The sequence below is a fragment of the Odocoileus virginianus genome, chromosome 4 (genome assembly GCF_023699985.2).
Source record: "Odocoileus virginianus isolate 20LAN1187 ecotype Illinois chromosome 4, Ovbor_1.2, whole genome shotgun sequence".
Classification (NCBI taxonomy): domain Eukaryota; kingdom Metazoa; phylum Chordata; class Mammalia; order Artiodactyla; family Cervidae; genus Odocoileus; species Odocoileus virginianus.
The window spans coordinates 49,837,264-49,865,033 of NC_069677.1; the positions used below are offsets into that span (position 1 = coordinate 49,837,264).

The following is a 27,770-nucleotide window of genomic DNA, read 5'->3' on the forward strand; positions in this document are numbered from 1 at the left end:
GAGAAAGGGAAGGAGGGCAGGAAAGATAGGGAAAGGGAGAGGAAAAGAACTGTGCTTCCTACAATTGACAGATAAAAATACTAACAGTGGGACTCAGGCTTCTTGTTGTTGAAGTGAGAGTTAACATAAGCAAGGGATGGAGTCTAGAACGATACATGTGGTGATGAATATGAATTGAAACCACGATATGAACTCATATTTTCATGCACGCATGCTAAGTCACTTCAGTCATATCTGACTCTTTGTGACCCTATGGACTGGAGCCCTCCAGGCTCCTCTGTCATGGGATTCTCCAGGCAAGGATACTGGGGTGGGTTGCCATGCCCTCCTCCAGTGGATCTTCCCAACCCAGGGATCAAACCTGCATCTCTTATGTCTCCTGCATTGGCAGATGGGCTCTTTACCACTAGTGCTAACTGAAAAGCCCGAACTCATGTTTACCTTAATATAAATATAGATGGTTGCATATAGAAATACTTATAATAGATATATGCATATATACACACATAATTTCCCTGCTCTGTCACCTGAAGGGAGCAAAGAACAAAGATACCCCAGTAGCAACAAACACACACAATACCTAGATCTTAGTTTCTAACACAATTCTTCAGTGAAAGAAACCAAAACTCCTTAGAGAAACAGCTAATTCTAAGACAGGGCAGGAAACATGCAAAATGAGCCTGGAGCATCTTGTATGTAAGATGAAAGTAAGGAAGTGATTTTAAAAAGCAAACAAAAAGCCACACACATAATGATGGCAGCGTATCTAATGGACACAGGGCTTCCCAGGTGGCACTAGTGATAAAGAACCTGCCTGCCTATTCAGGCAATGTAAGACATGGGTTCGATGCCTGGATCAGGAAGGTCCCCTGGAGGAGGAAGTGGCAACCCATTCCAGTATCTTTGCCTGGGAAATTTCATGGACAGAGGAGAATACTGGGCTATACAGTTCATGGGCTTGCAAAGGGTCAGACATGACTGAAGTCAGTTAGCATGCAGTGGACACAGGAGCCAACTGAAAGAGCTCCCTGTGGCCAAATCTGGAATAATCAGAGCAATGGAATAAGTAAAATAATGTCGAATTATAAAATAAATATCCATGAGTACATACTGATAGAAAAATTGACTAAATAATTTGAATGTAATAACTGGAAGAGGAAGAGACAAATTTGTGCAGAATTCCACATGATTTATGTAGCTATTCTGCCTCAGGAGGTGAAGCTACCCCCCACTCTTTAAGTATGGGTTACACATTGTGACTTCTTTTCAGAGAGGGCAATGTGGAAAGTGGAGGGGGAAGAGTAACTTTAGAGTGGAGAAACCTGGCAAACACTACCTCAACCAGATGTTCAAGGTCAGCGTCACTAGTCATAAGTCATGTAGATAAATGTACTCTCCATATGATAGCAAAATGGCACTTGACCTCTCTGGTTTTCCTCCCCTCAATCGGAAATCTCAGCCTACTCATGAGAAAAACAGCCAATCCCAACTAAGAAACATTTCACAAAATACCTAACAAAAGTACTCTGCAAGACTCCCAAGGTCAAAAAAACTCTCAAGGTCATCAAACACATGGAAAGTCTGAGAACTTGTCACAGCCCAGAGGAGCCAAAGGAGACATAATGAATAATGTTGTATGGGATCCTGGAATAGAAAAAAAGACACTAGGTATAAACTAAGGAAATCTGAATAAACTATAGCCTTAAGTTTATAATAATGTGTCTATATTGGTTTGTTAGGGCTTCCCTGGTAGCTCAGCAGTAAAGAATCCCCCTGCAATGCAGGAGATTCAGGAGACATGGGTTTGACCCCTGGGTTGGGAAGATCCCCTGGAGCCAGGCATGGCAACCCACTCTAGTATTCTTGCCTGGGAAATTCCGTGGACAGAGGAGACTGGCGGGCTATAGTCCATAGGGTAGCAAAGAGGGACATGACAGAAGTGACTGAGCATGCATGTACTCATGCACATTGGTTTATTAATTGTAACAAATAATATCATACCAACTTAAGATATTAAAACAGGATAAATCAAGTGTAAAGTGTATAGGGAACTCTATATATTGTAACTTAATACAATATGTAAATATATACTAATTACATATTCATATACTGTAAATAATGGCTTCCCTGGTAGCTCAGACAGTAAAGAATCTGCCTACAGTGAAGGAGACACAGGTTTGATCCCTGGGTCAGCAAGATCCCTTGGAGAAGGGAAAGGCTACCCACTCCAGTATTCTTGCCTGGAGAATTTCATGGACAGAGGGGCCTTGTTGGCTGCAGTCCATGAGGTTGCAAAGAATCAGAAACAACTGATGTGCAACTTTCATTTCATTATAATTGTAATTATATACAATATGTATAAAAATTATACATGTCATTTTTCTGTAAATCTAAAAGTATTGTAAAATAAAACCTTATTTTAAAATATCATTTAATAACAAAAATTTAACACAGTACAGTGAGTGCAGTGCAAGAATAAAAGCATATGAAGTGTAGGAGAAAAGTGGGGGGAAAGAGAAAAAGAAAGTCCTTTTTTTGTCATTCCTTTACTTTTGGTAGACTGTAGCTTATTTTTGTAAAACAAAATCAAAGGATTTGGTTTTGTCCTTAAAAATACTGAAGTTAACCTTTTTCAAGGTCACCTCAAATATTTCCTCCTCCATAAAGCTTCCCCTGGCTTCCCAAAGATAACAGCCACTCATTGCTCTGAGTGGCTGGCATTGCATGTCCCTCAGTGAACTTAATTTACAATCATTGTTATAGGTGTTTCTCCCATTTGGCTGTACACTTCTTTAGAGTCATGTCAACATCATGGGTTCTCTTGGTCTCTACACAATGTCTGACACCCGTTCATTATCCAACACCATTTATTGCATGCCCACCGTTCAATACCATGGATTGAACAGGAGGGAGAAAATTACAGAGAGAAATTAGCAACTGATTGTTAATGTTGAGAGAACTTTTTACTCCAGCAAAGCTCTGAAAAAAAAGAATTCCAAAATGATTCTTAAAATACTTTGACTCAAAAAGAAGAACAAATGCTCTTATATTTTAAATCATGTCTTTAAAGCTATCCGTGTGTAATGTGTATATATTTGGGCTATTTCAGCTTACAACACATTATATTATACAATTATTGCTGTTCATGTTAACTTCAATATTTTTAAAGACCAAACCAAACCCTTTGACTTTTTTATAAAAATAAGCCACAGTATACCAAAAGTAAAGAAATAACAATCAGATCTGGTGTGTGTTTATCAAAGCATGACCTCCTCTCTCTTCAACATTTCTAGAAAAATAAATAACAGTTTGAGCATCAGTTGCTTAAGTAAAAAATACCATAATAACCCAGATACACTAACCTTACTATCTGGAATTACCTTGAACATTCATGCCTTATGTGATTTTTTTTTCAGGGTGTTCACTACACTTAAAATGCTTATCTCTCATACTTTTTCTAAGTTCAAAATCTTGGTTAGCTTTCAAGGTCACCTCAAATATTTCCTCCTCCATGAAGCCTCCCCTGTCTCCCCAAGGATAGTAGCTGCTTCCTTTGAGTGGTCCACACTGCTTGTCCCTCCATGGACTTAATTTACAACCATCATTTATAGGTGTTTCTCCCATTTTACTGTAAACTTCTTAAGAGCAACATCAACATCATGGCTTCTCTCAGTCTCTGCACAGTCTGACATCCGTTCATTCATCCAACACCATTTATTGCGTGTTCACCATTCAATGCCATGGAATGAACAGAAGGGAGAAAATTACAGAGAAAAATTCGCAACTAAATTTTAGTGTTGAGAAAATTTTCTAATCCAGCAAAAGCTCAGGAAAAAAAAAAATGAGGAAAATATTGAAACAGATCCAATTTACTAAAAGTATTAACAAACCCTTACATCACAGATGGAGAAGGAAATGACAGCCCACTCCAGTGTTCTTGCCTGGAGAATCCCATGGACAGAGGAGCCTGGTGGGCTGCAGTCCATGGGGTTGCAAAGAGTCGGACACGACTGAGCAACTAATACTTACATCACAGAACTGATGTGTTTTTATAGTCGGTGTGTATACTTGTAGGTGACGGTCTCTCTCTTCTACCACTTTGTCCGTTTTCTGTGACCTGGGACTCCTGTCATTTGTGTATAGCAAGCTGGTAGGTCAGGACAAGTAAAAGAAATTGAATCAATGTTCATTTTCAAAAGAAAACATGAATGAGGAGTAATTTAGGGGAAGGAAAAATGTAAAAACATTTTTTTCATGGCACAGGCCTGAAGTCCAGCTTACATCAAGCTACTCCACAGGTTCATACAAATGAACTTGCCCTTTTGAATCATTCGATTAAAGCAGGTGTTTTTTTTTTCCTCCCTTGCGACTTGCTTGGAGACTTCTCATGCATTGTTAATCAAAAGAGAAAGAGGGATTTAATACACTTGCTTAAAGCAACTTCATTTATTTCTTTTTTTTTAGCAACTTCATTTTAATCTACATTCCATAAGATGGATCTGCTCCCAAATCGACAGTTGTTGAAGTTATTAACAGACAGAGTGCTGTCTCAATGTATCCATTATGGCTAGATTGATTTCTAGTAGAAACATTTGTGTGTGTGTGCTCTTATGGAATACTTGGTTTCTGCCTTCTCTAGGATTGATTAATTTAAATTCAATTTTTCAAAGCATCAGTGCCAAAAAAGTATTTTTTATTGCCATTGTCAAACAATTTCCAATAGGGCAAATGATAAGTGTATATTGTGCTCTATTCTATTCTATCAAGTCTTTTATTGTTAGTGATAGGACTCCTGGTCTTTTCTACTGAACTTGAAAGCCATTCACCCAGAGAATGCAGAAATGATTTCTGATTTCATACAAGGATTTTGAATGATCAAATTCCCCCAAACAACAAACTTCATGAAAGCTAGTCCTCTTTCATACCAGGGGTCAGAATCACACAGAAAGCTGTTATTTACCAAGATTTGTAAATATATTTCTAAATTGCCCTGTGGTTTTATTGTTTGGTTTTCATTGTCATCTTCTTTGATCTGTCATTGGCCACCCTCCCTTAAATCTTCCAAACTCTTTCCCAAAAGCCTGTTATTCCTTCAGGCCTGAGCCCTGATTGTACGCAGTCAAGCTGCTCGCCTCCCCACAATTCTCTAGGGAACCCCAAAGACTCTCATGGGTGGGACTGACTCTACCATCTAATTAGGGTTCCCATCAACTTTTAATAAACTCTAGTCTATTTCTGTTTTTGCTAGCAGGGCATATTGAATCTATTTTCAAAGTATCTCATTTAAAATGTCAGATTAATTCTGAAATAATAGTTACCCCATGAGCTATCTGTATTACTCTGCAGATTTAAAAATTCCTAGTATGGTAGGGCCTAAAGCATCTCAATGTGGCAAAAGTTTGGCTGAGTTCAAATCCTGGTTCTGCCACAGACTGGGCAGAATTGAGTGCTTTTTTCTGGATCCTTGAGCCTCATTCATCTCTGCAGATACTCTCTTCAGAGCATCTTAGCACATGCCAGGCCTAGAGGGGTGAACAAGGCAATCACAATGGTTCAATAAGCTGACCCTTTAATGAGCTAGGTTTCCTCACATTTACAATAGAAATAGTTAACACCTGGGGAGTTCTCTGGTGATCCAGTGGCTAAAACTCTGTGCTCCCAAATCCCTGGGTTTGATCCCTGGCATCTAGATCCCATGTGTGGCAACTGGAAAAAAAAAATAGTTAACACCCATCTTGTAAGGTTGTAAATATCAAATGACTCCTCAGCACAGTTCTTCACCACCTCTGCTCTATGCTACCACCACCATGTTCCCCCACTTTCTTGCCCCTAAAGGCTGATTGCTTTAAGTTTTCCTGCTGAACCTCTTCAAGACGAAATGATCTTGTCAAACCAGGCTCATTCACAGGAAGCCACACTCCTGGCCAGAGTTATTCTGGGGGTTGTCCCTGTGGCCTCCATGTAACGAAGAGAGCAGTGCCCTGGCCACGGCACACCATCTCTGCCTAGAAAAATGCCTGGATTTCCTTCATTCATTTGCTTATGCTTCCCAGGTTATCATTTCAAAGTGCCCGCTCAGATGGAAATGACACCTGTCTCCCTTTTCACGGGTGAGAGTGTTTTTTTTCCCTCCCTTGCGACTTGCTTGGAGACTTCTCATGCACTGTTAATAAAAGAGAAAGAGGGATTGAATACACTTGCTTAAAGCAACTTCATATTAATCTACATTCCATAAGGTGGGTCTACCCCCAAATCGACGGTTGTTGAAGTTATTAGCTCACATACTAAAAACTAAAGAATGTAGTTCTAAAGGTGTTTGTATGTTGAAGTGTAAGGTGTAACTCTGGGAAGAATCTAGTGCTTAATGCTATGTGTATTTGTTTCCAGATTCTGTTAGAAGTTGTGTAGCAAAGCTGTTCTTCACTTGTTCCCTGAAGGGTCATTACTGCCTCTACAGTAAATCCAGTTTTATTCTCATCAGTCAAGAACCTCAGCCATGGATCCAAATCATGTTCCTATTTCAGCAGGTATGTATAAGTCAAGTTCAGCATGGCTCCTTAATGAGCCAGGTATGAGTTTATAATCATTTTTACTGAATTACTCTTTGACCAGAGTAATATGCAAATAACAACAATGCATACACATTTCATTAGTAATTTTTAACATGGATTTTTTTCTATATTTTAGGATAGTTTCTTTATAAAAGGCCCTAGATTAGTAATCAGGAAGACAATCCTATTATTATCTTGAATATCCTTTTGCTCTTAAAAAAAAGAATAAATGGGAAAATATTTTTTGTTCAATGATAACAAAAAAATCATTTACTGGGGGTGGACAGCTTTCCTTATGGAGAACTAGCCACTATTTCGCAATCCCCAAATAACTTTGGAGTCAGCATATCTTTTTTGACATTGTTAAAACACTAGAATGCCACTTTTCTGTATAGAATTTATGTATAGAGATAAAGTTACATAAAGAGGAGTTTAAACAAGAAAGAATTTGATGCAAAGATTTTTAGCATCAAAAAAAGATTCTTGTTTGGAAATGCTTATTTTGAATGCATTAAACTTTCGATAAAATTTGAATATAGATTACAAAATGTTAGTAACAGGAGGGATCTTAGACATCATTTTTCTAAATAAGCAAATTGAAGGACAGAACACAGACTGCCTGACCCCTGACCCAGTGGTCTTCACTTGTGTTTAAAACAAAATGGGTGTTGCAGACAGGAACAGAGAGAGGGTAGAGACAGAAAAAGGAGAATGCAAATGTTACAGAATGGTTAAAAATTAGGCCAGGTATAAGCTGGAATCAAGATTGCCAGGAGAAATATCAATAACCTCAGATATGCAGATGACACCACCCTTATGGCAGAAAAGTGAAGAGGAACTAAAAAGCCTCTTGATGAAAATGAAAGAGGAGACTGAAAAAGTTGGCTTAAAGCTCAACATTCAGAAAAATAAGATCATGACATCCAGTCCCATCACTTCATGGCAGATAGATGAGGAAACAGTGGAAACAGTGGCTGACTTTGTTTTTCTGGGCTCCAAAATCACTGCAGATGGTGATTGCAGCCATGAAATTAAAAGACGCTTACTCCTTGGAAGGAAAGTTATGACCAACCTAGATAGCATATTAAAAAGCAGAGACATTACTTTGCCAACAAAGGTCTGTCTAGTCAAGGCTATGATTTTTCCAGTAGTCATGTATGGATGTGAGAGTTGGACTATAAAGAAAGCTGAGCACCGAAGAATTGATGCTTTTGAACTGTGGTGTTGGAGAAGACTCTTGAGAGTCCCTTGGACTGCAAGGAGATCCAACCAGTCCATCCTAAAGGAGATCAGTCCTGGGTGTTCATTGGAAGGACTGATGTTGAAGCTGAAACTCCAATACTTTGACCACCTAATGAGAAGAGCTGACTCATTGGAAAAGACCCCGATGCTGGGAAAGATTGAGGGCAGGAGGAGAAGGGGATGACAGAGGATGAGACGGTTGGATGGCATCATCAACTCAATGGACGTGGGTTTGGGTGGACTCTGGGAGTTGGTGAGGGACAGGGAGGCCTGGCGTGCGGACACGACTGAGTGACTGAACTGAACTGAACTGAATAATAAGTTTATTTACTTCAATTAATAAAACATTTCTGTAATAATCCCACTGAAAGTTACTAATCAGATAGTTATGTTTCTTTATAAAATGGGGCAAGCGTATTAAGAAAAAAATGAATTTTAATGCTGAATGTATCATAGCTGGAAAGTGGAGCTATAATAATTAAGAAAGAAAAGAGACAATTTAGACATGCCTCAGGGATACCATCTTTTTCTATATGAAGTCTCAAGAACACTTAATCATATCTTGTAGAGAACAACTGATATTTTCATGTGAATCAAATTGTATATCAATATAGGGACCTCCCTGGTGGTACAGTGGATAAGAATCCACATGCCAATGCAGGGGACACAGGTTTGATCCCTGGTCTGGCAGGATTCCACATGCCTCAGAGCATCTAAGCCCATGGGCCACAACTACTGAGCCTGCCTGCCACAACTACCAAAGCCCACACAGCCTAGAGCCTGTGCTCCCCAACAAGAGACAGGGGAAGAAAGAAAGGGAAAGAAACCACAGGGACAAGAAGCCCATGCACTGCAGCAAAGAGGAGCCCCAATTCCCCGCAACTAGAGAAAGCCTGCGTGCAGCAACCAAAACCCAGCACAAAACAAATTGTATGTGAATATAAAAAAACAGCATTGATTTTCTTCCTTTTCTTGAAATAAAGACCTTCTCCTACTTTAATAACGTTTTTCAAACAGGTTTCATCAGTGATTTTTGTACTTGGTTTCATCTTTGGCTTTATTCTTCACAGTTGTCAGTTTTCTGAAAACAGACCAAGAAAGCTTGATTTTATTTTTGCCCCTTCTGTCTTATTTTATTGACTTAGTCTGATCCTTTGTTTTTCTCTTTGAGCAAAATCACCAATGAACATCTGTTTATGATGCTTTTTTTCTTTGTTCTTTTTCTGAAATGTTTCCTTTCTTTTTCTGCACCTTTGATACTGTGTGATCTGGATGAAACCTGACTTTGGGATAACTAAAAATCATATCTTTGACTTGATAGTTACAAACCCATACTAGCCTCATATGCTGGGCTAGACTCTTTCCTTTCTCTGTCAGTTTACAGACTCATGACGGAGTTCTTAAATTAAGAGATTCCAGTCCAAATGGACCTCTTTGGAATGATGATTAATTAAATCAGGTCCTGTTCCTTTTTAAGTGAATGGTCATATGCTGTCTATGTTTCCGATTATAATCAAGAAATTCCCAGCTGTATCCATGTTTTGGGTTTCACATTAATCTGTTACTGGCCCTTAACCTTTTTAGATCTGTGGACAACTTACTCAGGGTATAAGATCCTCCACCTTTTCCCACTGAGTTCCAAAAACAGTTCATGTTGAGGAGGATAATAATGAGATTTTTCTGGAAAAGAAGAATCTTACTAAATAGAAATAGAAACCTACTAAATAGAAACTATATACACAGAGACCATCTAGAAAGTCTCGTAAGTCAATATTTGGACAGTCATTGACATTGAAAATAGGACTTTATAAGCCAATATCATTATTTTATTACACCTCACACATAAAGGATAATATATATTATATATATTATATTTTGTGTGTGTGCATGTGTACACATGTGTGTAATCATGTGCCTTTATGTTCTGTATGTTTTTATAAAATTATTTCCTTGAATTGAGACACTTCTCACATTCTTAGGTATAACATCACGTGTAAATGACAAACACATAATTGATTAAACATACAATCTAAACTTTCCTTTGAAATTTTTATTTTCATTGACTTGAATGAAATTATTGAATGAAATATATGTAAATGTAATTTTTTCTTACATTAACAATTATTGTCCAAAACTTAAAATATCTTAAAGCTCTAAGAATATTCAGCCATTCTACACTTTAGGACTGAAAACGTTTTTATTTTCCCAACCCTCCCTTACTTTGTTCATATCTGAATAATTGAATAATGGACTGTTGGTTATTTAATGTCTATTTTTCATGATTTACTCTGTATAAATCAACTTGATGTGTGCATGCTGCATGCTAAGTCGCTTCAGTCACGTCCAACTTCGTGATTCTGTGGACTGTAGCCCGCCAGGCTCCTCTGTCCACGGGATTCTCCAGGCAAGAATACTGGAGTGGGTTGCCATGCCATCCTCCGGGGGATCTTCCTGACCCAGGGGTCAAACCCACGTCCCTTACATCTCCTGCATTGGCAGGCGAGTTCTTTACCACTAGTGCCACCTGGGAAGCCCTAAATAAACTTGATATTTGTACTCAAATTTTTTACCTTAATTCTCAGATCTTTGAAAAATAAATATAAACATTTATATTAGCCATTTTCCAATTAAGTAACATCCTTGAGAAGTGATTGATATAAACACTACCTTACAAAAGTTAGGCATATTTATAGAAATCAATATCAACTGTCTTTAAAACGCTATTTAATAAGTTAAATTTTCTGTTAAAAATATAGAAAGCATGAAATGTACTGTACATTTGATCTTCAAAATAGATTTCTCTGTAGCTTTATTTAAACCAGTTTTAAGTTCAGACCAAAACTAATAGTGCTTTGCAGCCAATCAAACAATATTGCTGGGACAAGAGATAACATGTCATGTTTCTCTCATGAATGCCCTTTCAGAGCCTGTTTCCTGAGCCGCTGTCCGTTCAGAGTCGTCCTGTGCAATTCCTCAGCGCTCTGTGGGAGAAGACGCAGGCAGAGGGTGCTGACAGCTTTGAAACGGCCATGATGGAGTCCACATTCCCACAGCAGAAGGTAAATGCTTCTTTCCTTGCACATGTTATTTTTAGCCAAGATTCAAGATGAAAGAATTTGCTTTTTCTTAATACTTTAATTTTTCCTCTTCTTTCCTTTCCTTTCTTTTATTATTATCAGAAGACACTAAGTAATGATTTACATGTCATGCTATAGTGGATTCAGGACTTAGTGATATCAGTAGACAAAGTCACTGCATTTTGAGGCTCCCGGACTGACATAATACAGCCCACTCAGAGCCACACAGAAATGGGAAACATTTTATGGACAGATAGACAACTCTAGGACTGAAGAGGAAAGAGCAATTGGACTCTAGGTTCTTCGGGCTTTTCATTTCTTCCCTGCATACTTCCTCTCATCACCTTACCCTCTGCGGTCACCACAAAGTTAGAAAAGGAAGACAAGATGAACAGGAAGGGAGAGAGCATGGTCAGGGTGAGAAAGAGCTCTGCTGAGGCAGGCATGGATGGTGTGAGTTAGAGCATTTTAGGAGTGTGGAAGTAGGGGCATCACTCTCAGGACACAGTTGACCGAGACCTCCTGAGCAGGCCCTCAAACTGGGAAAGGACCAGAATGTGGAACCATGCCCACCCAGTCAATAGAGTGAAACTGGAAGTGGATTTTCACTGCTGTCATCAGAGTGAAAAGGGTCACAGGCCTGGGTATGGAGAATAATTGGAGGAAGCCTGACTGGAGACAGGAAGACTATGAAGGAAGTGATCACTGCAGTCAGGTAGGAAATGAAAGCCTGAACCGAAGTTGGAAGTTGTAGGAAGAGGATGGATTCAAGAGGCAGTAACAAAGCAGAGTCAACAGGACTTGGTCCCTGATAAGGAAGATGGAAGAACCAAAAATGACTCCAGGTGTATCTACGGCCAGTGGATAATGGCACCATCTTGAAAAAGTTGACCACAAAGGAAGCTGATATGGAGGAAGAAGATCAATCATTCTGGTTTACATATTTTGAGTATGAGTTGTTTATGTAGATAACCAGGTGGTGATGGTCTTTGAATTACCAGTGTGGAACTTAGGAAGAAAGCCAGAACTGGAGATATTGGACTTGGGTGTCAAAGATAGCACTTGATGTCATGACAGTAAGTTGGATCACTCAGGGAGAACATGGCTAATGAGAATACAGAATGGTTATTGATCTTCCCTTCTCATATTCAGAGAACCTAATTATCCTTACTTCGCTTTCAAGAAAGCCCAGTAATAAGCATTGGATGCTTACTGATGAAACCAGAGATTCTAGGAGTGTATGATCATGGTCTTTGTCCTTGTTAAATAAATTCAAAGTATAAACAACTAGCAAATTAATAAAAAACTGTTATATTTGAAACAAACTCAATACCTCTTAAGTGCTAAAGGGTTGTGAAAAGATGAGAAATGGTTGTAATTAATCAAAAGTTTAGTTAGTATGGTATGTAAGACACTGAAACTAAATTCTATTATTGCATCACTATTTTTGACTTTGGTTTAAGAATTAGGTATGTAGTATTAAGAATAAAGGAAATGCCATAATTGCATCAATGCAAAGCAGAATGGAATTCTTCCCTTATTTCATGCAAATTTTAAACTGTTGCATCATGTTTAAAGACAATGCCTCAAATTCTTAGAAATGTTTCTCTGTGAGCTGTATTTTAAGTAGAGGGAACTAGTAAATTAAAACTTGGCAGGCAGCATCAAGTCCTAAGAGATTGGGGAAAAAAAAAACTTGGCAAACCAGTTTTGTACATGCTCACAAGTATGCTTATTCATATGTCTTCTATTTCATACCGATAAATATTCCTCTAGGGAAAAATTAATTGTAGAACAAAATGTTTTAGAAATTTCAGAAGTTTTATAATTTGGTTTACTCATAAGTATTAGAAAAAGCTTTGCTATCTGGAATGTACATTATGTGGCAAGGTTATCAGCCCAGGTATTTCCCAATCAAATTGATTTTCAACTATCTTTATTTTATGAAGTATTCTTCTCATTAAATTCAAAGCAGCTATGAGAATGGTCCAGTGTCTGCTTTCTTGTCACCACCTGTGCCTCTCTGTACTCATACTAGTGATTTGAAAATGATGGGCAGGTGTGTATCTGTTGCTGTGATAGAATTACATTGCAGCCAACTAAATTCACATATACAAAGAAGGAAGAAACTTCTGAGAAAACATCTAAGTCTCTGAAATATAACTCTCCGGAGAGTTTCTTATTGAGAATTTTTTAAATGAAATCTTGGGATTTTATTTAAAGAACTGAAAGTCAACAGTAAGATATCTATTAAATTGCAAACTGCTTGAAGGCAAGGGTTGCACTGTGTTTACCATTATATTACCAGAGTCACACCTTGCCCAACACATGGTTGGCTCCCGATGAATAATAAGGACCAATTGAATAGGGCTTCCCGGGTGGTGCTAGTGGTAAAGAATCCACGTGCCAAGGCAGGAGATGCAGGAGACTGGCGGGCTACAGTCAACAGGGTCACAAAGAGTCGGACATGACTGAAGCGACTTAGTACACATGCACGCACCAACTGAATAAAGAAATAAATCCTACCACTTTCCAGATGTTGCAATTGGAAGCATAGGGACTTGTCAAAGATCACATCCCTCATCAGTGGCAGAGCAGGAGCACGAGCGTACACCATGGTGACAGGAGGGCCATCAGCAATACATCTGGGTTTTCTCTACTCTATGCTTGTAAGATTATAATTCCCTGCCTCTTGAAGTAAGCCGTGGACATGTGACTTGCTTCAGCAAATGATATATAAAAAGGGGTATGTATTACTCCAGACAGAAGCTTTTAAGAACCACTGCTTCTTTCTTCATCTTGCCTCCCTTCCCCTACCATGAAGACTGCAGAAGCAAATGTTGACATAGAGTGGCCAGAGGATGGCCACAGCCTGCAACTCTAAACTCCCACACAGAAGACTGCTTCTCTGGAGAGTTACCCAGACCCCCTCTACACACGCACACACACACACACACTTTGCATGAGGAAGGAACAACCTTCTGTTCTGTTAAAAACTACAGTTTTTGTGTTTGTTATGGGTGTATAATCTACCTATCTTGACTAGTTATCTTGATTTTAAATAGTAATAAAAACATTTTTTTTAAACCTGGATTAATGGAAAGATATGCTCTTCCCCTGGCTAGGAACACTGATTATGCAAATGGAAATTACTCTCAGATTATAAATATAATTTATTTCCAACCATAATAGCAACAGAATTTCTTCATGGAGTTAGACAAACTGATCCTAAATTTGAGAAAAAACAGTTCTGAAAAAGAACAAAGAGGAGAAAATTTTTTCTACTAGGAAATGAAAACTTATTGTAAAAGCACAATAAGACGAGGGGATGATTATTGCTACAGGGATAAATTAATAGTAAGGAATATAGAGTCGAGAGCTAGTTCCAAGAATATGTGCACACTTGATAGATGAAAGAAGGGAGATTTCCAATCAGTGAGGAGAAAATTAAGTGTTTAAAAAGCAGTATAGGGACATGTGATTTTTCCAGATTGAAAAGATAAAATTCAATGGAGCCTTGACACAATCATTAATAAATTAACTCCAGATAAAAGTCTAAATGGAAACAGTGAAACTTTACAATAACTAGATTAAATAACAATGGTTATCCACAAGCTGGAATCAAGATTGCCAGGAGAAATATCAATAACCTCAGATATGCAGATGACACCACCCTCATGGCAGAAAGTGAAGAGGAACTAAAGAGCCTCTTGATGAAAGTGAAAGAGGAGAGTGAAAAAGTTGACTTAAAGCTCAACATTAAGAAAACTAATATCATGGCATCTGGTCCCATCACTTCATGGGAAATAGATGGGGAAACAGGGGAAACAGTGTCAGACTTTATTTTTTGGGGCTCCAAAATCACTGCAGATGGTGATGGCATCCATGAAATTAAAAGACGCTTACTCCTTGGAAGGAAAGTTATGACCAACCTAGACAGCATATTAAAAAGCAGAGACATTACTTTGCCAACAAAGGTCCATCTAGTCAAGGCTATGGTTTTTCCAGTAGTCATGTATGGATGTGAGAGTTGGACTATAAAGAAAGCTGAGCATTGAAGAATTGATGCTTTTGAACTGTGGTGTTGGAGAAGACTCTTGAGAGTCCCTTGGACTGCAAGGAGATCCAACCAGTCCATCCTAAAGGAGATCAGTCCTGGGTGTTCATTGGAAGGACTGATGTTGAAGCTAAAACTCCAATATTTTGGCCACCTGATGTGGAGAGCTGACTCATTGGAAAAGACCCTGATTCTGGGAAAGATTGAAGGCAGGAGGAGAAGGGGACGATAGAAGATGAGATGGTTGGATGGCATCACTGACTCGATGGACATGAGTTTGGATAGACTCTGGGAGTTGGTGATGGACAGGGAGGCCTGGTGTGCTGTGGTTCATGGAGTCACAAAGAGTCAGACATGACTGAGCGACTGAATTGAACTGAACTGAAACAGAAATCATAAAGGAAATATGAATAGATTTGACTACATAAAAAGTTTAAATTTCTGTGTGACAAATTACACCATGACAAAGCTAAAAGGCAAGCATAACAGCATAACCTGGGAGGAGTTATTTAAAATATGTTTAACTGACACAAGCTCTCCTACACATCAACAAGGAAGAGACAACCAACCCAAGAGAAAACTGGGCAAGAATCATGAACAGAAAATTCACTGAACAAAAACTCAAGTGGCCAAAACACCTAAGAAAAGATGTTTAGACTCACTAAAAGTCATTGAAATAATTGATTTAAAATGTTAAAAATGAAGTACCATTTTACAGTGATCAGACTATCAAGAATAAAAAATTGTGGCAATAAGGTTTTGACAAAGGTATAAAAAGATAAGAATATTCATACATGACATATGAGACTATCTACTTAAGTAAATATCAGGTATATGTACTTAAAAAATAAAAAAGTAATTAAAAATACATAGCAATAATTAGATTCATAAATGACAGCTAGCTAACAAGTGGGGGTGAGTAACAAGGGGCAGTGTACTTTCCAGAAGTGTTTATTGCATTTATAACTTATCAGAAAAAACGCCATAGGCATTTCCCCCACAGAGGATTCCCCCTGTCTAGTTAATTAACAAATCCATCGCCTCACATACTTTTATTTCTTCTTTCTTCTTCCTCCCCTCCCACTTGCTCTCCCTCCCTCCCTCCTTCTCTCTTTCTCCCTCTCCTTCCTTCCTTTCTCTCTCTTTCTTTCTTTCAATGAGAGCATTTAAGTAAGAAATGCTCATATCTTTCAACCAGAAAGTTTTATATTATAGCATGTAAAAATGTTATGTCCTAAAGAGGGTTTAAGACAAATTTACCTTTATGGTGTTTTTTTAAAGGGCAATATGGCAGTAGCTGGTTATATTTTAAATTCATGTACCCTATTATCTTGAAATTCCATTTCTAGGTGCCACTCTCACATACTTGCACCAAGATAACATGTCAATTAACAGAAGTAAACTGAAAATTGCATCAAAAAATCAGGAACAATGCAAATGTTATCATTAGAAAGATGGAGAAAAATGTCATGGTATAGTCGTGCTATACAGGCAGTGAAAGTGAATTTGATAGACCTGTGAGCAGTAAAATGGAATAAATATTAAAAATATAACATTGATTTTTAATAAGCAAGTTGCAAAAGTATAACAGGAATAGTATGATGGCTTGTGTAAATTTTTAAAACACACTAAGCAATATTAAGCATTATTTAGGGGTGCATATATATATACTTGTGATAAAACTTTAACAGCATATTTATAATCTCACCAGATTTGTGATGGTGTTGCCTCTGGATAATGAGGAAGGGATAGGAAGGAGGGAACTATTACTGGGAAAAAAATTAAGATATCATGCAATTTTGTTTTTAAAAAATCAAAAGCAAAATATTCGCATTTGTTAAATTTGCCCCACAAGGTCGTGGGTATTTGTTACATTATTCTTTGTACATGCCTTTCTTTCTTTCTTTCTCTCTTCCTTTGGATTGAACCTGTAAATAATGTCTAACAGTAGAGGATTAACAGATTTGACTGTAAAAATATGAAGTTTATTTAAAAATCTGTATATATAGTAACTTGAAAATATGTGTAATAAGTATGAAAGACAAGTTTAATATCCTTAAGATGCTATGAATTCATGCAAATCAATAATTACTGAACCTAAGGCATAAGCAAATAACTCAAAGGAGACTTTGAGTGCAGAAAAAATATTCAGCCTCATTAGTAATCAAGATTTTTAAATTGAAGTTAAGATAACAGTACTCTTTTTAATCCATTTTTTAAAAGACAGTAATCAGTTCTGGCTAGAGTTAAGGGAGTTTAGACACTTTCACACATTTCTAGTCAGTGTATAAATTATTTCAACATTTCTAAAAAGGCAATTTAGCAATGCAGGTCAAGAGTCTTGAAAATATTCATATCCTTTAACACAGTGATTCTACTTCTAGGAATCTGTTCTAAAGAAATAATCTGAAATGTGTACAGAACTTAAGATATACACATTAAAAAAGTACTGGAGAGTAATCTGTAATAGCCTAAATGTCTACAAGTGTGCAAATGAAAGTGTCATATATGTATGCTATTAATATGTTTAATAGCACAATATAATATATTTTCTAATGTATAACTTATATGATTAACATATAATTTACAGCATGTGATATAATGATATGTATGTCTAAAGATGGGACAAAGTAACATATAGACATCCATCTCTATGGAAGAATATTAAGAAACTATGAAAAATCATGTTTACAAGAAACACTTAATGACATGAAACAATACTTATGTCGGATACCACATTGCAGGGTATAGGACTGTTTATATGAAGAAGATTATTTGGAGATTTGCCCATTAAGACAGCCAAAAGAAAACATACCAAGATGTATTAGCAGTGGTTATCTCTGGTCAATAGGATTAGCTATCTTCTGTATTTTCTCTGTCTATTTCTTTTACCAGCAAAGAAAACATATTATTACAGAAGCACCCCCTTTTACTTATATTGCTTTATGTAAGGAAATGTAAATGAGAAGTTTTCTTAAATAAAGAAAATTCTATTTTACTAGGCAGGAATCAGCGATGCAGCATCACTGTATAGGCTGTGTCAAAGGTATTGATCCTTAACATTATAAGAAAGGAGGAAATGTTCATTTATGTTTTCAGTAAGTAATTAGAGTGCTTACAATTGCCACGTAGTCTTCTAGGTGCTGAGGAAAGAGCAATGAATTTAAAAATACATAATCAAAGATAGGAAAATTCCTTTTTAAGATAACTAACCCTCATTGTAAAATAAAGATTGTAGGGAAAAGGCAGAAAATCCATGGATTTATTTAAGAAATGAAGAGAATGGCCTCTGCGGAGGAACTAGAGATTTTATTAATAATTCCATTCCAGGGCACATTTGCCTGTCTCTTTGGAGGGAGCATTGCTCTAATTATCAGAGGACCAGACAGTTGACAAAGCTGATGTGGGGATTGTTGAAGGGCTGGAATGTGAGAGAGGGGTCACTTTTATTGACACATATGTTTGAGTTCCCAAAGTATGGAGAAATTCCATATGCCATAACAATGAGGACTCAAAACTATGCCCATTATGGAAACAAAACCAAAAAAAAAATTTAAATTTACTGCTGAAATAAAATGTGCCCCATGTGGCTAACATTTGGAGGTTTGTTTTCAGTCCGTATTGCCACAGGCACACTTGACAGTTCCCAGGGTGTCAAAGTATAAATAAAACTAAAGCTTCAATTCTGAATGGCACAAAAAGAGACCTTCTGAAGCTCCCAAAGGCTTAGATTTAGTGTTTTGAGTTACTGTGTTAACATAGTGCTTGAATAAATAAATACCTAAGTAAGTAAATAAATAAGGAATGGACTTATTTATATATAGATTGTAACTTCAAAATCTTACCAGAAACTCAAGTCTACATGGGGGATATAAGTGACATGTTCTCAAAGGAGAACAGTGTGAACCCAGAGGTCTGAGAGAGGTTAGCTGTGTTGAATCTCCCTTTGGGAGCACGTTAGATAATAATAGGGTAGATGGGAATTAGGTTTGAGATTTCAGAAGTCCAGATGGGGTTGGGGCTTCTTAGGCTTTTAGGCTATGAGTTCAGAACCAGAAAAACTTAAGCAGCATCTCAGAAGCAAAGGGGAGGTAAAGAGATAAAAAGAAGGAATGAATAGGCAGCTCTACAAAGAAGCCAGTGCAAGCTCAGTCACTGAGTCAGGTCCGACTCTTTGCGACCCCATGGGCTGTAGCCTCCCAGGTTCCCCTGTCCATGGAATTCTCCAGGCAGGAACACTGGAGTGACTTGCCATGCCCTCCTCCAGGGGAACTTCCCGACCCACGTATTGAACCAGTGTCTCCTGCCTTGGCAGGTGGGTTCTTTATCACTGTGCCACCTGGGAAGCCAGAGCAAGTGGTAAATCCAGTGATTATCGAGTAAACTCCATGAGAATGCAAGTCCTGATGGGAAACCGCAGGCCAGGGGATCAGGAAGGCAGATTGAGGGTGGAATGTGGATGCAGATGCAAAGTTGGGGAGTTGGTGGTCTTTAAAACACAAGGTCTGGGCTTTTAAAAGAAAGGGGAAAGTGGTTCCATGTAGGAAATGACATGAGCAGTAACATGGAAGAGACAAAAGATCACAGTCATATCATGGTAAATATGACTTAGGTTCATTCATTCACTTAAAAATATGTTTTTGCAAATGCCTGTTCTATACCAAGCACTGTACAGAGATCGAACCTAAACAACCACGCACTGCCACATGGAGACAGGCAAAGTACAAGTAAACAAATACACAATTTCCACACTGGTAGGTACTACACAAACATAAATGCCTGAAGGAAGACATGAAGGACAAGGGCATTGGATGGATGATCAGGGAAGTCTTCTCTGAGCTGGTGACAGAGATGTCCTGGTAAAGATAGCCTATTTGCACAAAGATTTTAAGATTAAAAAAAAATATATCACAAACCAACTCACACAAAAAAGAGGAAGAATTACAAAAGAAAGCCAAAACCTTGGTGTATTAGAGCATTCTCCTCCAAGTTTAAATCACATTCCATCAGAAAAATATATTTGAGAGACTTTTCTCATGGTCCAGTGGTTAAGAATCCACCTTGCAATGCAGCAGATGCAGGTTCAATCCATGCCTGGTCAGGGAACTAAGATCCCACATGCCTCAGAGCGACTAAGCCCACTCACTGCAAACAAGAGAGTCTGTGCGACCACAACGAAAGATCCCACATAACATAATGAAGATCCCATATGCCACAACTGAGACCCAACACAGCTAAAGAAACAAAGAAACAATTTTTGAGCAAGCACCCTCCATGCTTATTTTTATTTACTTATAAATTATATTCATGTATTCATTGGGCTTCCCAGGTGGTTCAGTGGTAAAGAATTGGCCTGCCAAGTGGAGATGGGTTTCATCCCTGAATCGGGAAGATCCCCTGGAGAAGGAAATGGCAACCCACTCCTGTATTCTTGCCTGGGAAATCCCATGGACAGAGGAGCCTGGCGGGCTACAGCTCGTGGGGTCACAAAAGAGTCAGGCACGACTTAGCAACTAGACAACAACAACAAATGACACTCATTATTTCCATTAGAAAGTATACTCAAAAATAGAAATCGTAAAGGAAGAAATGAAAAAGAAAGTGGAAATTCTGTTTTCTCCTTCCCACAAAACAGTGAAGGGTTGAGCACATGTAGGGGTCAATTCTCTCCCATCCGCAGCATTGGAAGAAATGTAAGGGTCAGCGGGGAGCCCAGTAAACCAAGAGTGAAGACTGAGGGGTTGCGAGTTGGTCTGGGAGGCTTTACCGCTGGCCTTCTAAGCTATGGCAAGGAGTTTAGATTTTATTGCAGTCTGTGGGAAGTCACCCAAGAACTTTGAGCAGCGACATTACCCAGCTTTTCTTCGAAAGATCACTCAGTGTGCTGTGTGGAGACTAGATCAGATCAGAAACGGGCAAAAGTAAAATCATGGCGATCAGGAGGGAAACTATTATTGCTAATCCATATGAGAGAAAAAGAGTAGTTAAAACTGAGATGATCCTGGGAGGGATAGAAATAAATGACACATTTAATATAAATTTTGAAGATAAATGAGTCAGGTGTAAAGGTTGGGGAGACCTTTGAACACTTTACCTTTAAAATGCCTGTGAGATGTTCCAGTGGAATTGTTTAGTGGGCAAATGGGGAAGTGGTTTAGGCTAGAAATATAAATGAAGGCATCGTTGGCACGGAGATGATGAAAGCCATGGGAAGAATAAAACCATCTGGGATGAGAACACAGAGAGGAGAAGGATCCTGTTCAGGACGAAGTCCAGAGAACAGCCAAGAAACCAAAGAAACAGCAAACTTAGAGCTCGCTGATCTCAGGAGAGAGTCCAAGAAAGAGAGGAAAGGGAATTGGATGGAATCTGGCCACCAGATCAAGGAAGGTAGGTACAGATAAGCACCCATCCAAATTGGCAACTTAGAGCAGTTTTAATGGGGTTTTAAGAACAGGGTTCAAACAGGAGTCGGCTGAAAATTGAGAAGTGAAGAATGAGGAAGGAGGCATAGTAATAGAACACGTAGGTAGCTGTTTTAAAAGCAAGGTGCTGCATGGGTTGGTGGCAGAGGAAGACTTGGAAATAGAGTGGAAGATCAGAATGGAAACTCCCAGAGCACACTTGTAAGTCGCTGGGATGAAGCAAGAGGGTGAGAAAGATGAGCAGGAAAGGGAAAGGAGATGCACACAGACCCAGGTCCATTAGTGGATCTGGTGCCAGGAAGATGAGTGAGTTCTTTCTTATGGCCTTTCATCTTTTTCAATGAAATAAGAGCTGAGGCCATCAGCTGAAAGTGGAGTTGGGGAAGAAGGAATGGAATGTCGGAGATGTGAGGAAAGATAAAAGTCTAAAATTAAATTCTCACAGAAAGGAGCCATGAGCTTAACTAGAGAAAAATGGCAGGACTGTCTGGCAACAAAGAAAATCCATTTGGCTTCAGAGATGATAGATTTAAGTAAAAACAGACAGATGATTTCCCCAGCAGTGATCAGCTGTTCAGGGGCTAAATTCACCCACCCTTGGACGTTTGTCTTTCGGTTGAGTGTTAATGAGATGGTGAAAAGTTTCAAGGTAGGGTGGATCTGTGTTTGAAAAGATAGAAAGTATAAACATGCAGACCCAAAGAAAAGATTTAAAATGCTAAGAGGAAGAGTCTACACCTAGGAGACTCCATTTGAGAGATAGAAAGATTGTCTTTAGAGCCCAGAAAAAAGCAGGTATTTTCTTCATGCATGCATACTTGCTAAGTCACTTGAGTTGTGTCTCTCTGCGACTCTTGGACTGCAGCCTGCCAGGCTCCTCTGTCCATGGGATTTTCCATGCAAGAATGCTGGAGTGGGTTGCCGTACCCTCCTCCAGGGGATTTCCCTGACCCAGGGATCAAACACATATCTCTTATGTCTTCTGCCTGGTCAGGTGGGTTCTTTATCGCTGGGACCATCTCGGAAGCCCAATGTTCTATTCTTCCCCTTGGAAACAAGGGTGTAAGCTCATCTATGAGCTCCTTGCCAAGGAGAAGGCAGGTCAACAGTGGCTGATAGGCCAGATGAGGCTGCTTGTGACCATGGCCATGTTTACACCATGCTCTGTGCATAAGGCTTGTGACACTAGGAAACATTGGGAGAGTATTAGCTTAAGCATGAGATGAATTTTTATCACAATTTATCTAGTATCAGTGGACTCACATTCTTCCACTATAGCCATGTAATAGTTCATCTGGGATTAACGCAATGATTCTAAGAGGAGAGGCTTGAAGGCAAACAGACTCCTTGAGCACTGACACGTCCTCTGGAACTTTTACAAGCAGGACTTTTATTGATGCCTTAGGACCACTGAATTTGGAAATCCCGCCAAATTCTAAACTTTGCCTCCTTAAATAGTTTCTCTACCTTCATTTGGATTCATTTTTCTCCTTTACAGCTATACGTTATAACAATCCAGTTGAACTCCTTATGTAAACAATTCCATAACATAAACATAAACAATTCCATACATACCAACTCATTATATTAAGCGATTGTACCATTTTGTAAACACATGAAACCTAAGTGACAGTTCCATTCACTATTTAAACACTAGAAAATCATTACCCTTACACTTGGCTAATTAATACACACTATCAGTATCTCCCTAACCACCATCCACATATACTGTGCTTATGTCGTACATAAGCTTTTTTTAAAGAAATTAAAATCAGCATAAATATTTCCTGGGTTTAGTTTGAATCCTGGCTGGTCACATGTATTGTGTTTCCTTCGTGTTTCACAAGCCAGACTATCCTATAATGAAGCATGTCAACTTTACTACTGTAGTGAACATTCCTTCACAGTCAGCCAGATGTTCTGCATCAGTCAAGGAAATTAAAAAAATAAAAGAAACCTTCAGAAAATAGTTAACGAAATAACTCTACTCCTAGGGGGACAGAGGTATGCAGTCCCTCTGAAATGTCTGTTCTAATCCAATAGTGGTTTAGGTTCTTTTCTTAAATAATCAGTGCACAAGTAGTCTTTTCCTTTTCTGTGTGATGCTGTCATGGATATTGTGCCTACAGACACTGGGCACTGGGCTAGCAGGAAAAACAGCACCAAGCAGCGTGGAAGCGCGGTCATTTGAAGCTTAGGATCTGGGTTTGAATCCTGGCTCCAGAACTTGCCAGTTATTTTATCTAAGTCCTCTCTGCCTTATCTTCTTTACCTGCAAAGTGCAGGAAACACTGGTACTCAGTTCACTGGGGTTTTGTAAGTTTTGGGAGACATAATACAGGTAAAATCCTTGAACAGTGATTGAGACATAGTGAGAGGTCAATAAACGGAAACTAGTATTATCTTTCTGTACTTCCTCTGCAAGACCCCTCTCAGCAAAATGAATAACAAAGCTTTCATCTTTTGAAAATGAGCTTTATTTTCACAAAGTCAAAACTGTATCCAGGACTCGGTCTGTTATAAAAGGAGACTTGTTTTTGTTCAGTCACTAAGTGGTGTCTGATGACACCGTGGACTGCAGCACGCTGGGCTTCTCAGTCTCTCACTCTCTCCTGGAGTCAAACTTATGTCCACTGAGCTGGTGAAGCCATCCAACCATCTCCTCCTGTATCGCCCTCTCCTCCTGCCCTCAATCTTTCCCAGCATCAGGGTCTTCTCCAATGAGTCAGCTCTTTGCATCAGGTGGCCAAAGTATTGGAGCTTCAGCTTCAGCATCAGTCCTTCCAATGAATATTCAGGGTTGATTTCCTTTAAGATTGACTGGTTTCATCTCCTTGAAGTCTGAGGGACTTTCAAGAGTCTTCTGCAGCACCACAGTTCGAAAGCATCAGTTCTTTGGCACTCAGCCTTCTTTATGGTCCAGCTCTCACATCCATAGATTTGGGCTTCTCCAGTGGCTCAGAGGTAAAGAATCTGCCTATAACGCAGGAGTCGCAGGAGATGCAAGCTGGACCAGCCTTCTTTATGGTCTAGCTCTCACATCCGTACGTGACTACTGGAAAAACCATGGCTTTTGTTATACGAACCTTTGTCAGCAAAGTGATGTCTCTGCTTTATAAAATGCTGTCTAGCTTTGTCATAGTCTTCCAAGGAGCAAGTGTCTTTTGATTTCATGGCTGCAGTCACCATCTGCAGTGATTTCGGAGCCCAGAAAATAAGATCTGCCACTTTTTCCACTCTTTCCCCATCTATTTGCCATGAAGTGATGGAACCAGATGCCATGATCTTGGTTTTTTGAATGTTGAGTTTTTAACCAATTTAAAAAGGAGACTACTCAAACTGAATAATAGTTTCCAAGTAAAAATCTGGGAAACTGCTAAAGTAATGAAACTTTTTCTTGTGCGGTTCATGAATACACTCTAAAAGCAGTTCCAAAACATACTTCTAAAAATGTTTAGAGCTGTGGCTGTGTCACTAAGATGTGAGTTGTCATCCAAGCTTGAGACTCATTTCTAGATTAAATTCTGGGATTTTTTAATGTAAAAAAATCATAGCAATTTAGATACCTTAACACTAGACATACCAAGAAAGAAGAATCGGCGGCCCTATTGGCTTTTTTTGTTTTTTAAGCAAAGTTGCATGTAGATTGCCAAACTTTTAGGTCTAACACATCACTCTCTTCTGCTTAGAGATCACAGACTGGAGTAATCTTCATATTTATAATTTCAGTAAACAAATATTTCCTAGCATCTAATTATTTTCAGTACATCTTTACATTTTTGTACTATTTTCAATATAATTTTGTGTTCTTAATGGATACCAGTCTGAGGGGGAGGAGCCTTTTTTTAAGTCCTCTGCTAAATACAGTCTGGAGCATCATTTGATGCTTCATTCCAGGATCTGGTAAATCCTTGTACAGCCCCCATGTAGCCAACCCAACTGCTCACACTTCACATGAGCCCCTTTCTTCATGGTTTTTCCCCAGAGCTAATGGGAACCACTAGAACACCCTGATTCCAAGGCTGGTTTCACTAATTCTGAGACCTCAGTGCATCAGACTTCCCAGGGGAGCTTGGGAGCTTGCAGGTTCCCGGGGCCTCCACAGGTCTTGCAAGGGGTACTTGCTGGGTGGGCCTGGGACTCTGCATTTTAGGCACATGATCCAGGAGATTCTGAGGCAGGACGCCCCACCGTCTACTCTTAAAACACAGCCAGAAAAGAGGCAAAGGCAACTGGAATCCGGTTGACTCGGCTTGAATCACATCTCTACCACCAACATGCTCTGGGAATCTGTGCAAATTGGTTAACCTCCCTAAAACTCACTCACCTCATAGGATTGCTAGGACGGGAAAATGAGATGATGCATTTAGCTAGTTAAGTGCCCAGCAGAGCGCTGGCACAGAGTCAGTGCTCCATAAACAGCACCTATAAAACCATGACTTCATCAACTTCCAGACTGTGGTGAAATCACCTGTTTAGTTTTCTCTTTTTGGATTTGTAACAATTTAGATATATTTATGGCTCTGCTTTACATTTGTTCCACTTTCACCCCTTTCATAAGGACTGAGTGCTACGGTCTATGTCTGAGCAGGGCTCAGATACCTCATTATAAACCTATGTGTGTGTCTAATCACTCCCTAAATGGGCACACCTCACTGCACCCTTTAATCCCAGCATCTCATTAGAGTGCTCCATTTGCCACCTTGTTATTTTGCATTTCTTCACCCAGGTCCTCTTTTTTTTCTGTTCCTCCTTTCAGCCCTTACATCTTCTTACACCCATTTCTTTATTCATAGTATTAAATCCCTCCTTTTATGCTTGTCATTATTACCTCCTTTCTGCACAGCTCATTACATCTCTCCATCTGTGAACCTCATTATGCCATTTCATTTTTATCTCATTACACCCTCATCATGCACATACTATTAATTCCTCCATTCATGCATGGCACTGCATTCTTTCTCTCTGCTGCTTATCACAACCTACCCTTTCTACCCTCCCCCATTTAGTGCTTCCATTTATAAATCACATTACATCCCCCTAAATGCCTTTATCTTTACACCCAATCATTTATGCATCTCATTACACCACTGCCCAGGCACATTTCTATGTGCAATTCTATTTGTACATCTCATTATGGCCCCATCAGGCACGCACATGTCATTACCTGCCTCCCCTTTCAGATGGTCACATTGCATTGCATCTTTTTATGTTTGCATCTCATTACACTCTATACTCCTAGGTTTGACAACAAGCTAACAAAAACAGACAGATAAATATGTTACTTGCTTTTAGAAAATGAAATATGTTTTTCAGGCACCTAACATCAATGTTTCTTTAAAAAGCCATTCATTTCAAAAAGATTTACATATATTTAATCTAGCTAAGAGCCAAAAAACACTGTTTTATATGCATAAAAAGGAGCTTATCTTACTTTGTTCATATCATCGTCATTATCACTACTTTGTATTATTTCTCAGCAGTTTACAAAGTAGCGGAATTACCCTGAATTGATTTGTGGCAAGGGCTCTCTGAAGGAAGCAGCTTAAGGGTCGCAGTCCTTGTACAGACTGAGAAGTACATTGAAAAAGCCTAGAAATTAAGATATTTCCCAAGAATTGCCAGTGAGTGACAGTAGTAGGGTTCAAACTCAGATCTTCGGGCTCCGAAACCTGCCTTCTTTATACCATCCCACTGTGCAGAAAAGACCTTATTTCTAAGTTTCACTTCTGTTATTTAATCCATCCGGTGATTTAGATTTGGTTTGTTTTCTGAAACAAAAGAGTAGAACATGTTTCAAGCACTTTGCATTTCATGTCTTTGTCTCTGAGTTTGAAGAGCTAGATTGAAAGAAGCTTTCATGTGGAGCCCCCCAACAAGAATGGATGCAAAAAATCAGGAGAAATCAATGGTCCTTTAACAACCTTCACCACCAAGGCCAGCCTCACACAAGCTAGATGATGAGATCCCTCTATGAGGGATTTGAGGGGTATCAAGGAATCTCCCCCACATATGCAGAACCTTTCTTCCTCACAGATTCTAATCCCTGCCAGTCTCTTTGATTCACTGAACTGTATTCTCTGCCTCACTTTTATTTTTTATCAAGTTATGAAATAACTGATATTCAGAGAAGCACAGAAAGATAATATCCATTCCTACCACAAGATAGAAGAGATGTTTACATTTCTTTCCACATTTACTTCAAATATTTCCCTTTATGAAAAAGAAATACTGCAAATACTCTCCTGAGGTTGGTGTGTATTATTTCCATGGTGCCTCAGACAGTAAAGAATATACCTGCAGTGCAAGAGACCAGGGTTCAATCCATGGGTTAGGAAGATCCTCTAGATAAGGGAATGACAATCCACTCCAGTATTCTTGCCTGAAGAATCCCATGGACAGAGGACCCTGGCAGGCT

The 27,770-nt window shown here is 38.9% G+C and overlaps 1 protein-coding gene across 3 annotated transcripts in view; it reads left to right on the plus strand.

The window, feature by feature from the left end:
* Positions 1–27,770, plus strand: part of VEPH1 (ventricular zone expressed PH domain containing 1) — a 249,382-nt gene that overhangs the window by 188,565 nt on the left and 33,047 nt on the right. For all 3 annotated transcript variants that reach the window (XM_070466522.1, XM_070466523.1, XM_070466521.1), the window contains exons 10-11: positions 6,388–6,527; positions 10,718–10,852. In XM_070466522.1, coding sequence (XP_070322623.1) covers positions 6,388–6,527; positions 10,718–10,852 — 275 coding nt within the window. The remainder of the gene's footprint in view (positions 1–6,387; positions 6,528–10,717; positions 10,853–27,770) is intronic.